This window comes from Thalassophryne amazonica, chromosome 7 (genome assembly GCF_902500255.1).
Source record: "Thalassophryne amazonica chromosome 7, fThaAma1.1, whole genome shotgun sequence".
In the NCBI taxonomy this organism is placed as follows: domain Eukaryota; kingdom Metazoa; phylum Chordata; class Actinopteri; order Batrachoidiformes; family Batrachoididae; genus Thalassophryne; species Thalassophryne amazonica.
Genome location: NC_047109.1, coordinates 104,500,341 through 104,515,265, shown reverse-complemented (window position 1 = coordinate 104,515,265; position 14,925 = coordinate 104,500,341). Strand labels below are relative to the sequence as shown.

General features: G+C 40.5%; 1 protein-coding gene across 2 annotated transcripts in view; it reads right to left on the bottom strand.

The window, feature by feature from the left end:
• The window catches only part of adcy2a (adenylate cyclase 2a), a 173,085-nt gene that overhangs the window by 59,379 nt on the left and 98,781 nt on the right, over positions 1–14,925 (bottom strand). For both annotated transcript variants that reach the window (XR_004561937.1, XM_034175261.1), the window contains exons 8-15: positions 13,562–13,720; positions 13,297–13,429; positions 13,046–13,222; positions 12,903–12,946; positions 12,643–12,723; positions 9,789–9,858; positions 9,452–9,549; positions 9,240–9,324 (exon numbers count right to left, since the gene is read on the bottom strand). Coding sequence is in view for 1 of the 2 variants with exons in the window: in XM_034175261.1 (XP_034031152.1) it covers positions 9,240–9,324; positions 9,452–9,549; positions 9,789–9,858; positions 12,643–12,723; positions 12,903–12,946; positions 13,046–13,222; positions 13,297–13,429; positions 13,562–13,720 (847 nt within the window). In the remaining variant the exon portion in view is untranslated. The remainder of the gene's footprint in view (positions 1–9,239; positions 9,325–9,451; positions 9,550–9,788; positions 9,859–12,642; positions 12,724–12,902; positions 12,947–13,045; positions 13,223–13,296; positions 13,430–13,561; positions 13,721–14,925) is intronic.

Here is a 14,925-nt window from a genome sequence, read left to right as displayed (position 1 = left end):
TCAAACACAGCGTCCGCGATCATCATCGTCATCAAACACAGCGTCCGCGATCATCATCGTCATCAAACACAGCGCCCATGACCATCATCAAACACAGTATCCATCATTATTATCACTTATTGAGGCATTGCTGGGCCAGTAGCATAGATTTACATTTACGCTACCTGTCTATACCTGCCAGCAGTAGAGGGCGGGTATCCCAATACCAGCCTGCTGTGCATAAAGTGATTACGTCATAGCACGCGCAACCCAAGAGCTGTCCGCAGACGATAACATGAAAAGGTGAGAAGTGTGAGTTGGTCCCAATATGGATAGTCCGACAATGAACAGCAGCCAAAGCAGCCAGCTTGATGAGGATGCCCTGACGAATTTGGAGAGCAATGCAGTATCAGGCAACACGACAAAAGTTAAAGTGAGCCAACTTTTTATGTATGCGTTTACTGGGTGTCATACGTTTTGAAATGACATTAAATATTGTTAATGTGATTCCACGTGTTGTGTATCTCAGTAAGCGATAATGCAAATAACATGCAGTTGTCATGCGGTATGCATTTTCAGAGTCCCTCCTTCCATGTGACTGATATTCGCCCGAGTTAGACTGGGCATGGAGGTTGGGCCTCTGAAAATGCATACCGCCACTCCAAAAGCATGTTATTGTATTATCATCACCAAACACAGTATCCATCATCATCATGACCGTTTTTCTCTCCAAGAGAGGAAATAATAATTAAATCTTCCTGGCATTCAGGAATTTCTCACCGGGCCGTTTGTAGTCGATTGGTTTTTGGCGGCAGCCGTGATGCCTTTGGGTGAATGTGTTTCATAGTGAGATGATGGCAGCGGAAGCATCACCTCAGAGCGGCACGGGCACATCGCTGAGTGGATGTGGCGTGCAGACATCTTGGAGATATGAAGCCAAAGGCACACATTTTTTTGTTGTTTTGTTTGTGAAACAAGGTAATGAGATGCAGTTTACAGCTGCAGATCAGCAGCTCCAACAGTGACATTTACGACTTAATGGAAACATGGTAATAACATTTTTTTTCTTGTTTAAAATCAAATTATCCATAATCTGGCAGATTAAGATACACAGCTACAGAGCCACACAATATGTTGGTGCAGAGAAACACACTTGACCTTCTGAAAGGAGACCACCACCAAGAAGAAACAACTTTGTCCAAAATTTACCGCTTCAGCCTCGCCTAACAAACAGTCCTTCCATAAAGTGTCATACATGTTGGTTTCAATTTGAAACCACTATGTTGAGAGTGACAACCTCAAGTCTGGCCTCTCAAGGTCAGCTGACATGACCAACACAAACATGATGTAGGACGTCTAATAGTGTCCACAGGTGTATGAGTTTTACCCGTGAAAATCACTCAAAGTCAAAACTCATCAGTATGATGGACATATACATTACATTATAGTGTTTAATAGTAACCACAGGGGTATCTTTAACAAACTCCTCGAAATATTCCATATATAAGAAAAAACAAAAGATGAAGAAGCTGGTCCTGTGGTCCATTAGTGCGGAGCTCGTCTCTGGATTAAGAAGCATCAAATCATCATCAGAGAGGCTTCAGCTTTCCCTGGACAGGAAAATGGTCTATCACAAGCTAGAGATGGGAATTTCTGGGCACCTCAGAGGGCGTCAGTGCAATTCTAAATTGATTATTGAAGCATTTTTTTTTCTATATAGGATTTCTTTGTTCTCACTGTGACTACTCTTCATAATCATCCATAAAGAATTTTTTCCCCTCATACATCCTTTATCAGCTCAGCCATATTTGCACCGGTGTGACTCTTGTTCACTGATTCTAAATCCTACAGGGGCTGTCATCACCCTCCACCCCCACCCTAAGCCCCCTGCTGTAAGTGCGAGTTCATGTATGTGCCTGAATTGGTGTTATATGCACACACATGCAAACTTAACCCAGCAACTTCACCCTGCTATTGAGGTGGGCACCATTTCTGACGTATTACCTAGATTTACAGAATTTGATAGTATCTCACTAGGCGTGTTGACTAAACTTGTAATGTCTACAAAAAAGCACAACCTATTTATTTGATCCTATACCAACAAAACTATTTAAGGACCTGTGGCCCACTCTTGGGCTGACTGTGCTGGAAATTATTAATCTTTCTTTAACTTCTGGATCTGTTCCTGAATGTTTCAAATCTGCAGTGATTAAACCATTACTAAAGAAATCTCATCTTGACCCTAGTGTATTGAAAAACTGTTGGTCGATATCAAATCTATCATTTTGCTCTAAAATTCTGAAAAAATGGTTTCACAGCAGCTTGTGGACTATCTTACTGAGAATAATCTCTTTGAGCCACTGCAGTCTGCTTTTAAAAATATTCCACAGAGATGGCTCTCACTAAAGTGATGAATGATCTTCTGCTTGCAGTGGATTTGAACACCACTGTGGTTCTGGTGCTGTTAGATCTCAGTGCTGCGCTGCGTTTAATACCGTGGATCATCATATTCTACTCGATAGGCTGGAGAATCATTTTGGGATTACTAGGAGTGCCTTTGCATGGTTGACGTCATACCTGACCAATCGTTTTCACTGTTTTGTACAGTAACACTACCTCTAATCTTAGCGACATGAAATTTGGGGTTCCGCAGGGGTCTGTCTTAGGCCCCCTGCTTTTCTCCCTTTATATAGCACCCCTTGGGCACATATTGCAGCATTTTGGGATTACCTTTCACTGCTATGCTGATGATACTCAGTTATACATGCTGATAACTGCTGGTAATCTCATCCACATAAAATCCTTAGAATATTGCCTTGCATTAGTGAGAAGTTGGATGTCAAGCAACTTTCAGCTCTGATATATATTAAGAATACAAAAAGCGCTTGTTAACTGTGACCAACAACTGCGTTTCAACCCCTACAATTAACTAGGGGTGTAAAAATACACTAGCTCCATGATTCCATACACCCATCATGATTCAATACATAGTTGCATCACTTTCCCTACAAATTATGTTGAAAGTAATCTGTGCTGTTGGTTTTAATAATATAAAATAAAAAATTCTGAAATATGAAGTTTAATGCTTGATGTCATCACTTTCCTGTTTGTATACTTTATGTATAATTTATGATTCTTCTGCAAGAGATCCTTTCATCCATGCAGTAGTTTAATTTTGAATGGTACCATCATACTTAAAAAAAAAAAAAAAAAAAAGATTATTCAATGTAGGCTTCATGACACAATCACAATGTATGATGCATCGTTACAGCTCTACAAATTAACATGTAAATTGATTTTTGAAAATTATAGACAGAGAGATCAAGAGATGTTTTGGCCTTCACCTGTGACTTTCAGTTTTGACTGATTTTTCTCAGAATAAAATCACTTTGTCCTGAGCTGACCCTCAGTAATTTCACCAGGTTTAGTCCAAATCAGAGAAAAACTGAATTATTTTGTTCAGAGTTACAGGCCTGGAAACAATATGCCTGCATGCACTACAACCTCACCTGGGTGTAGAAAAAGAAGAAGAACAAGAAATCCAGATTAAATCATGGTGCATCACAACAAAACCCAGCATGTTTTTGATTTATTTTCAAAATGACACAAATCATTAAAACTTAAACATTATTTTATTTGAAGGAATGACAGAGATTGGAGAAGAACCTGTCTGTTGATCTCATCTGTATCATATAAAATTTGGCACTTAGGAATAGAAAAAGCTCTAAAATGACATTTGTCTGTGACACTTTCTGAGGAGGAAAAAAAAAAAAGTTAATTGTGCAGACTAGTAACTGTGTTCATAAGGGATGCGTCAGCCTCAGGCTGATCCTCAATTATTACACAGAAGCCCCAGAAAAGGCTTTGAGGAGCGTCTGATCTCAGCAAAAAGCACGAAATGTCAAGAAGCTCAGCAAATCAAATCAATTTTATTTATATAGCGCCAAATCACAACAAACAGTTGCCCCAAGGCACTTTATATTGCAAAGCAAAGCCATACAATAATTACAGAAAAACCCCAACTGTCAAAATGACCCCCTGTGAGCAAGCACTTGGCGAAAGCGGGAAGGAAAAACTCCCTTTTAACAGGAAGAAACCTCCAGCAGAACCAGGCTTAGGGAGGGGCAGTCTTCTGCTGGGACTGGATGGGGCTGAGGGAGAGAACCAGGAAAAAGACATGCTGTAGAGGGGAGCAGAGATCAATCACTAATGATTAAATGCAGAGTGGTGCATACAGAGCATCATGGGAACCCCCCAGCAGTCTAAGTCTACAGCAGCATAACTAAGGGATGGTACTGGAGCGTGAATCGACACCCGCCGTTTGGAGGCTTCTAGAGTTAAGCTGATTTTGTTTTAGCCTCTGGCAACAATCACAGGGGGCACTGTTCAGAGCCAAGCAGCACTTTCTCACTTGTTAAAGAAAAGCGATCAGATGTTATAGTTTCATGTTTATCCATCCTCCGTCAGTCATCTCGTGTCTTTATTCTGCAGTGAACAAAGCAGAGAGTTTATGTTCCTCCAGCTGAACATCATTGTCATCATTCCACTCTAGTCACCGCTGCCCGCTCCATCAATATATTACAACGTCAAGTTGGTTTTTTTTAAAGCACTGATTTACTGTGTGTGAACAAAATATCTTCGAAAATAACTGAGGAATTTTAACCAAATTTTGTACATTAAGTCTCTCGCAAGGATGAACCGAATACCTTTTCAGGTTCAGTGGTGAAAGGTCAAGATCACAGTGCAAGGTCAAAGTATTTGACAAATGTGAGTAGATACTGTAGGGTGAAACTTTCTAAGTCTTGTAACTCAGTAATCAGAGGCAATAGACCCAGATTACTATTAGACACGAATAGAAAGTGATATGAGACATACATGAAAATATACCATTACATTTCACCTAGAAACTCATGCTTTGATTGCTTGTAGTGGCCAAATGATGCCAGATACACTGCAAAAAAACAGCCCTACTAAAAATAAGACAAACAATCTTCAATATTAGCTAATTTTCGTATTTTGAAAAATAAATAAATAAAAATCTGCCAACTGGGTAAAACCCATGTTCTCTTAATTTTTGAGAACTGCTGACTTGACACAGATTTATATACATACTAGGGATGTCCCAATCCGATCACGTGATCAGAAATCGGCCTGATCACGTGGTTTCAGACTTGATCGAAATCGGACGTTGCATCCTGATCAGGAATCCAATATAGATTTTATCCTCATTATTTTGATCAGCGCTATTTCAAGCTCATTATTGCAGATTAATGGGCCTTTCATGCGTCGGAAGCGTCAGAGGCGTCAAGAATCAGTCTAAAAAGCATTATTTTCAATCAGACGTGTTGCTTTTTAGAGGCGTCAGAAGCATCGCGTCAAAAGCAGAACTAAAGCGACGCTTCTGACGGGAGCGCGCATTGCCACTTAAGGTGCATTTACACATAACCAAGACGAGTTACAAATGTCATTTTTCTGTCATTCGTGACACATTCCTGACATTCTTAAAGTAGACCTGCATTGAAATAAATGCAGTCAGATCTTTGGACCAAAAAATGACATTTACACATAAGATCCTTCTGAATGTAGTAAAGTAAATCTGCAAGCCCAGATCTGTCATTCAACGGAGAAATCTTCATTTAAAAATGACAAATTTACAGCTAAAATTTAGCCCTCCGTAAAACTGTCATCACATACGGGACACTGCCGAGATGTCAGGGAAAAGACCCCATCCCAGCATGCATTGCACGCGCCAACTGTAATTTGTGGATTTACGTCAGTTTGCATCTGCACCTTTTTCTTGTCTTATACGGAAGGATCTACTTTTTTAAAACTTCATATTGTCTTGCGGCATGTTTGGTGAGTACACATTTCTTTTATTTGTGCTTGAAAATTATTTTGGGGGACTTTTTCATACGCCCCTTTGATTGAGTGGTGTCGCATTGAAAATCTACTGTCTTTCGCCTCCAGTGTTACCGTTGCAGGGTACAGAGGCGGGACCCGCAACGAATCCAAGTCATTAAAAAGATATAAACCTCTCTCAGCGACCATGGAGCTCTGCGGCTCCGATTACCGAGACGTGCAGCGCTGCGGAAAGTCTGTCCTTGCAGCAACAGGTGTCACCAGCCGCTCTGCATCAAAACAGCGAGCGTAGTCTCTGGACTTTTGCCAAGTTGGCTGCACCTCCATTCATTAGACAGGGACGTGGTGCCGGCTGCACAGCAGACACGGGGGCGATGTGAGTGGCCCGCTTTGGCGTTTATCGAGCACGCTCCATCTGCCGGACGTCACTGCAATGACCCGGATGTACAAACAGTTTTCGCTGAGGGCCAAATTTTAGCTGGAAATTTGTCATTTTTAAATGAAGATTTCTCCGCTGAATTACAAATTTGGGCTTGCAGATTTACTTTACTGCATTCATAAGGGTCTTATAAATACATATCAGCTATTTCTTTCTGAGATCTGACCACATTTATTTCAATGCAGGTCTACTTTAATGTGACTTAACACATCTGAATAGGTTTCTTAATAGTGCGTGTTGGTGCGTGATATTCTTGATATTTGTGGAGCATGTTTTTGCCTGTCAAAAAATCTTCCATGAATGTCACACACCACCCTCATTTCGTCTCACGTCGTGGAGGTCGCAACTGAGCATATTGATCCATCTTGATGAGTAGTGATCCTTAATAGAATGTGACAACGTTCGTAGTGGTTCCTGTGATGGTTCTTGGAGCCCAAACTGTCACGTGTTATTACAAAGTGACACGGAAACTGTCAAGTTTTGACACGACTTGTAACACGGCATCACATTTCACTGCGCACCACGACGTGCGCACAATTAAAGTCAGCGCCAAATGTTGTTCCACAGCTCCTCAGGATGCTCCTGCAGGTGTTCCACCTGCTGTTGTAACCGATGAGCGGGAGAACGAGTCTGAGCCAGAGGAACCAGAGGAGCGAGAGGAGACTCACGTGCAGCCAGACATCTCTGCACCTCCTCCAGTCCGGCGGAGGAAGAAGCGCGCGCACAATTAAACCCTGCTGCACCGCATTCAGTTTGATTGCGGACACCAAGTCGGCTAAAAGTCTAATTTCCGTGCGCTTCTGCGCGCTCCTGCAGGTGTTCCACCTGCTGCATGTGCCTGATGTTTGGGAAAATGCGTGACACAAGAGCCGCATGAAGCCACACATCTGGCTCTTTCCTCCTCCTCCTCTCTGCACCACTTCATGGCACAGGGCCCAACTACGCATGCAGTCACAAAGTTCTTCTGAAAAACTGGAGCGATCTGAATTCGGTTGGATGAATATGGGTGTGTGTGTGGAGACAATTCACCTCGTTCACAACGTGACAGAACTTAACGATGCGCTGTTACGCGCAACAGCGCACAACAACACGGAACACTATTCTTGACTGTGCGTAATGGTTCCTGATAATTCTCCAGCAACATGTGCCATTAATCGTAATGGGTGGTAACAGGTTGCAGCAGTTCCTGAGGACACCTGATGCCTCTGCCTCGAATCATCACATTTGTGATCAGCGGCCAAGAATGTGTACTTCGTGGCATTCCTGACTTGTCGTCGTTATGTGTAAACGCAGCATTATCGGCAGGCTGACGCGGTCAAAGTTCAACCCAATCTTTTTTTTTTATTGAACAAAAAAAACAAAAAAAAAACAAGTTCAACCCAATCCAACTTTCGACGCTCTGAGCTGTGACGTAGCTTTGCGCTGTCCAATAGGAATGACGCGTCAGACCAAAACACGGAAGACTAGTGGCAGAAAGCACTGATCTGTACAAAACAGAAACGTTGTACAGGACTGCTCATTTATAGAGCAGTTTTCTGAAGAAAAATCCTTGGAAATGTTTTTTGTTGTTGTTTGTTACCGCAAAATTTCTGATTACTGTTTAAAAAAGTTTAGAACACTTGAAATTAAAATAGCTAAATCAATAAATGGTTCTTTAAAAACCTTTCATCTGTAAATTAAAACCACCTGTTATTTCAGATTAGATAATTTCTTGCTTAACACCAGGAACCTTGGACATTTATTTTTAGACAAAATAACAGAAATTTGTACAGTTTTTAAATCTGGTAGATTATTACTTGAGTGTTCAAGCTACCTCAAGGAGAAGTGCACAGTTTAAGTGATAAATAATAAAATGAGATGATTAAAATGAAAATATTATATTTAGCATTTGTTCATTGTTCATTCAGTTTTTTAAAGTATCGGATTGGGACTCGGTATCGGCAGATACTCAAAATCAGATGACTCGGAATCGGATCGGGTCCAAAAAAACTGATCGGGACATCCCTAATACATACAGTATCAGAATTTTGTATTTCTTAATGATTGGTATAAATCATATCAAAGATTTATTGGGTGACTTGGAAATATTCATATAATTAATCTGTCCCAACTTTTGTTGGAATGTGTTGCAGGCTTTCAGTGCAGGAATAGATGCATATTAGCCCTCAAGCAACAAAAATATTTTTGCAACTAAAATCCATTTCAGACCTTTTAATGACTTTATTGGTGTTTAGGTTGATCATACCCATACTGCTTCCTTTATTTATGATGCATTCTGAAATGCTGTAATAAAATTGATTATTGATTTTATAATAAAAATAAAAATCCACCTTACTTATGCAACTCATCATCTTGACTTTTATATTTTTTAATTAATTTATATCAAGTTGGAGAGATTTACTTTGAGTTTGAGTTAAAGGAAGATAATTTTAGAAATTTTTATATTGAGAAGGCTGATTTAGTTTTTGTATTTGAAATGGCAAACAAATTAAAATGTGTGAAATACCAAGGGGCTGAATACTTTTGCAAGGCACTGCAATTAGTGTTTCCCCCAATTATACACAATTTTATGATGCTTCCATGTGGCGCTATGGTGACAAACGTATGTGCAGAATTGCTGGTGTGATGCAGCAAGTAATTTAACAGTCAGCATTAAAATCTGCTAAAATTAAGTGAAGATTGTCCAAACTCTGCAAAGATCATTTCTAGCATCACTCAGCTGGTGCCAATCTGAAGCTTATTGCATGTACTTGAGTGAACATAATGTTGACAGGAGAGTCAACTTTATATTGCACACATAAGTGTGTATTTCACAAACTGTACTTGCAGAACATTTAGATGATTTGTATTCCCATAACACAGCAAGATAATTCAGCATGCAACGGTCTTATCATGTAACATCATGCAACACACAACATTTATGTTGATGTTCATAGTGGATTTATAATAATGAACAACTCACCAGAAAGTGTCCAATAAAGCATATGAAGAGGATCAAGGACAGGATAATGAAAGCCATTCCGAACGATATTCCCAACACAGTTGTCCTTGAGGCAAAAATACATTATCGGCATCATTCAGTGATTTTTTTTTTCTTTATTCAAGAAATGTGTATTACATGATGTAGCATTAACAGTTATTTTTGGTCTACACTGTAAAATAAAGCACACGTACTTTGGCAGGACCAGAACCTGCACAATGAAGATGCAAAAGAAGATCAAGCAGGCGCAGGTGATGTAGTATTTGAAGGCTGGAAGGGTTGTTGCTCTGTACTAAAAACACACAAAAAAGAAAAAACAAGTTCAGGTAGCAACAAAAAGTGTTCATAACTGAAAATTAATTCACTTCAAAAGTTTCTAAACTTCACAACCCAGACACCATGTCACTCCCTGTAATTTATCTGAATTCCCGGGGAGCAAAGTGCAGGTTCAATATCTTTAGTTCACCTTGAACCACCATTTACAGCATTTCTGTTATGTAGTAAATGATACAAATATAGACGGGTTCTCACCTCTTTCTCTAAAGATTTGTTGTGAAAGAAGAGCGATATTCTCTGGATGTCCTCAGATTTTAGCCACTGTCTACAAAAAGACATCGTTATAGCCCAAAAACACACACGTGCACACACGGGTGATTCTTAGACTACGGGCACTTATTATGTCCTTTGATCATATTGTATGAAAAACAGAAAAAGGGAAATTTCACACTTTTATAGTTATCTTTACAATGAAAGTGTGTTAAGAATTTTGTTCTAGTAGTCTATGATGACTTTTTCACCTTTTTTCAGCATCATTATATGCAAATATTGCCGTTTTGTGCTTGTCCCACACCCAGACTTTTGATCTTCAATGATAAAAAAATGAATGGTAAAGAAACATTTTTTCTAATGTTTTAAAATATCTCTGAATAAAATATCAGTAAAATAATCAAAACATAATTGGGGTATTCAATGTCATACAACTGTTACAACTGTAGTTGTCCCACACTATTGCCATAATTTCCACCACAACACTGTAATGTCCCTTTAAACAGTTTGTATGAAAGATTGTTTGGGTAGTTTCTATGGAGATAAACAGTGACATCAGAGCACATGTATATAGCGCCAAATCACAACAAACAGTTGCCCCAAGGCGCTTTATATTGTAAGGCAATGGTGTGGTGGAATACATTTACAAGGCCAATAGTGCCCGTAGTTAAAGAATCACCCACACACGCATACAGTGTATTAATGGAAGGGCAATTATATCAGTTATTGGACAGGGTAGATGATCATCCAATTGTGTCTAAGAGCATCAGTAGTGACTCCAATTCATCCAAGAGAATGGAAGGGTGCTCAGAGCTGGTCCCTGGTTTACAGAAAGTGGCATAGAAGCACATATGATTCTAAATCCAATTACTTCTGCTAAGCAACAGATGAAGAGGGGCATTAGGTGATCCCCTGTGTTTCTATTATAATTGCCTGTTTGAAAACACTCCACCTAAAAAAAAAGAAAAAAAAAAAAAAGAAAGATGGGTTGATTTCAACCATATTTTATGGCAAGATGAAGGTCATGTCAGATATTGGAGCATGTGTTGGCACCACTGCATCCACCACCTTACAGAACAGCCACTGGTCCATCCCCACCTATCCAAAGTTACATCTATCTTGACCTTTTCCAGTTGCTGAGCTCTTCAATACTGTGGCACCTACATGTACTGTATCATACTCAAACACACTACATGGCTAAAATGCCATTGATGATGTTCCCTCACAATCCAAGTCTCCTCTTGGTGATGATGAGCCTCAAAATGTTTCCATATAACATTAGAACAACTCTATTCTCTGTCAAAATACAAAGCAGTAATGGGGGGGAAAAAAGATTTCCAACTGCCTCATTCTGCCAGTTGGCAGTGCCAAGTGAATCTGGGGGCCATTCTGTAAATGCAAACATCTTAAATGTGTACAATACTGTGTTATGTACAGTTACACTGACTGGTTCTGCTTGTTGTATCCTCATGCGTGAAAAGTTGAAGGTGTCTGGGTTTTGTGAATGTCCTGGATCAAGATGAAGATCCGGGAATTTTAATGACTTCCTGGACTCAGCCATCAAAAACTGTATCAGTTTTTGGTACACAGGTGTATTTAACATTGCAGATATTAGGGTTCTGATGCTTCCAGTCTCACTCTATGATTGTGTAAGGTGGACCTTAACCAGTCCTCTATAGGCACTGAGGGTCACTAGCACTGATGCTTATTCCCAGATACTCTAACATGAAGTGGACAAGAGTTTACAACTGGCCCCGGATGCGACACCAATCCAGCGCAGGTTACAGTTGGGAAATTTACAGCTGCGACAGGGCACATCAAGTGTCTCAAAGAACACAGGCAGATAACATGGCCAGGAATTGAACATAGGTTTACATATTGGTACCCCAACTGAGTTACCTGCTGTTTTTGGTACTCTCTCTCTTTGGTAGATCCTTGGCTGCCACTGGAATGGCTGCGTTTAATGTGCAGTTAGGTATAGGGACACACACCAGATGTACTACTTGCATTGTAGCAAAAATCAATGATGACATTTTAGAAATATGGCACAATTCTCTGGGCAAGATCCACTATACAGGTGCCTTGGTGCTGATGACCCCACAAACTGGAAAAGGTCAAAAGGATGTCCACATATCACCTAACTGCAGCAGATTAATGGCTACTTTACGGAGTTGGGCATGGACCATCTACCTAGGGGTGGTTCTCAACCAGAACTCAGTGCCTACAGTTTGTGGGTGTGTCGGCACACAGATTCAACATGTGGTCCAGGACTTGATCTGACATGTACAGAGTGATGTAGTCAGTTGTATTTAAAATTTAATGCTGCTAAAATCAGCAGAACACTGCACCTCAGGGACCAAGTGTTTAAGGAGCACATTGTATTAAAAATTAGATTAACTTCTTCTGCTTAATTGGATTTTCTGTAGCTGAAAATTAAAACAAGTTTTTTATCATGTTTAATCAGTTGTCCTTAAGGAGACAGCATCATTTCAAAAACATACTTGACATACTCATTCATCTTCACCTGCTTATTCCAATTGGGGTATATGGGGGGGGGGGGGGGGGGTGTGCTGAAGCCTATCCCAGCAGAAATAGGGCATGAGGCGGGGTACACCCTGGACAGGATGCCGGTCTGTCGCAGGGCCACATATAGACAAACAAATACATGTGGGAGGAAGCCGGAGCGCCCAGAGGGAACCCACGCAAACACGGGGAGAACACAGGAAGGCCACAGGCGGGAATCGATGCCATGATCTTCTTGCTGTGATGCAACAGTGCTAACCACTAAGCCACCATGCTGCCCTACTTGACATACTATAATATTAAAAATTCAACTTACTTCTGTGAATTAATGCCATCAAAGGTCCTGATCATCCTCTCGTTAAGTTCTTCTTCAAACCTTTTCTTCTGGGACTTTGTTCTTTAACAGATAACAAGAATTTAAAAAAAGATCATAATAACTTTGAAATTCAACATTAGTCACACACACATATCAAAGTCAAGCGCACGTCTTGTTGAACATCTTTTGCTACGATGTTGAGATTCAGGGACTATCCTGTCAGAGAAATTTGTGCTGGATTTGTAAAATAAGCCGCTTGCCTTTCTGATCTTCTCTGGAAGTGATACTGGCCCATCGGCACATCCTAGATGCAGAACAAGAGGAAAGCAATTACCTCCACGGTGTCGCCGAAAAGCTCCACCACCTCAAACGCAATGTACTACATGTAGCACATATTACACACAGCCGTGTTGATCTTTCCATTCTCGTTTGTCATGCTGTCTCGGTGGTGAAGGTTGGCAAAGGGCTTGGCTGCTCCCCAGGACTCCAGGTAGCGGGTCATCCTGACCGAGGCTCTCATCTTGGCCCCGTCCAGAGTGTGTCTGGGCCGGTAGTGGTGCTGTGGGCTCCGATGATCCACCTTGAAGAGTTGCACACCATGAGAAACAAACCGTGTAGGAGGAATTTGAACAAACTTGACACGTCCTCTTATACCTTTGGGTTAATGACCAGATAAGTGACGACTCCGTGCTCCTTTAGGTAAGGGTCCCTCTCCTGCCCATCTCCGTCTTCCACCTTGTAGGCGCCGTTCAGGTGGTCCAGTGTTACGGAGGTGATATGGACTCGCCTGTTTGACAGAAAAAAAAAAAAAAAATCTGAATTCATCTGCAAAGTTGGACACCATATATTTGAAAAAAAATAACATCGCATAGCGCGATGCTGCCTTCTGGGTGGAGGAGCGGCCTTTGTAGACACTTACCCTGGTACACCTCCAGCCTCCATGTGATTGGCCAGTGTGACGTCATGTGACCAAACGTCATACTGCCATTTTTGCAGTCCGATCACACCGCACAGGACGTTTCCAGAATGCACACCAACGCGCATATTGATGTCGACCCCCGTGGCGTCCCGCACTTTCCTGTCAGGCAACAAAACAAGCACCTGTGAACACTGGGCCGCAGGTATAAACTACAACAAAAAAGGGAAATTCTCTGCATTATTACTGCATATAAAGTGGAGTGAAGCATCCGATCAGAAATGTCAGTTCCTCTGTTGGCGTAATGATAATTACTTACTCAGTACTTTACTCACCTTTGATCATTTACATGTATGACATAAATCTCATTTTCAAAAGTTTTTACTGAAAAGAATAAACATTGTTATCAACAGGTAACCAGCAGTACATCCCTAAACCACCTCAAACCCCTTTTCTCCAGACCTTAAAATTGTCTAGTGTAGTTATTAGCGCATTCATGCTTTTTTATGATTACATAAAACATATTTCACTGGTATACAAATATTTAGAAGTTGTGTGCTTCAGAAATAAAATGTGCTATTTATGATGGATTTTGGCATGTTGAATTCAAATATGACAATAACAATGGCTAATTGGCTACTGTTTCCAAGATATACAAGGTTTTACATTTTGGATCTACATAATTCTATTGTGTTAACAGTAGAGTTGACATGAAAAATCATAAACATGGGTCTTATTTATGTTTCTCTGACCCTTTGTATATTTCACCAGTTCTCTTTTGTAACACTTTAAAAATCAGCAAAAGGGTTATATATTAATCCTTAGTAGCATTTCTTAAAACTACAGCCAATCAACAAATTCAAACAACATTTTCATTCTCAGTGGCCCAGAATTAGTGAAGTTTGAGTATCTTTATTTCAGAAGCATTTTGGCTGTAGACCGGTGTACAAGTGTACCAGTGTACAACAGCCCAGTCTCACGTTTTTTTGTGCTCCCGTGACGAAATGAGTCAAATTTTTGTGACAGGGTTTTTTTTTTTTAACTCACTATTACTAACCCTACTCCTACCCCCAACCCTAACAATAACCACCTCGACTCTCCCGCTTCACTTTTAATTTTGTGCAGCCATCACGGAATGAATTAGAATGAATTCGTGCTGCCGTGACGAAAAATGAGGTGCTTTTCGTCACAATATCACAAAACAATAGATTCATGTATATTTTGTGCTGCTGAATCATGACTTGCTGTGAGACTGTGTTGGATACAACAGAGATAAAAAAAAAACTACCCTCAGCTGCATTCTAAGAGCGACGCAACAGAGCTATGAATTGGTAGAAAGGAATTCAAATAAATAAAATACACAGAGA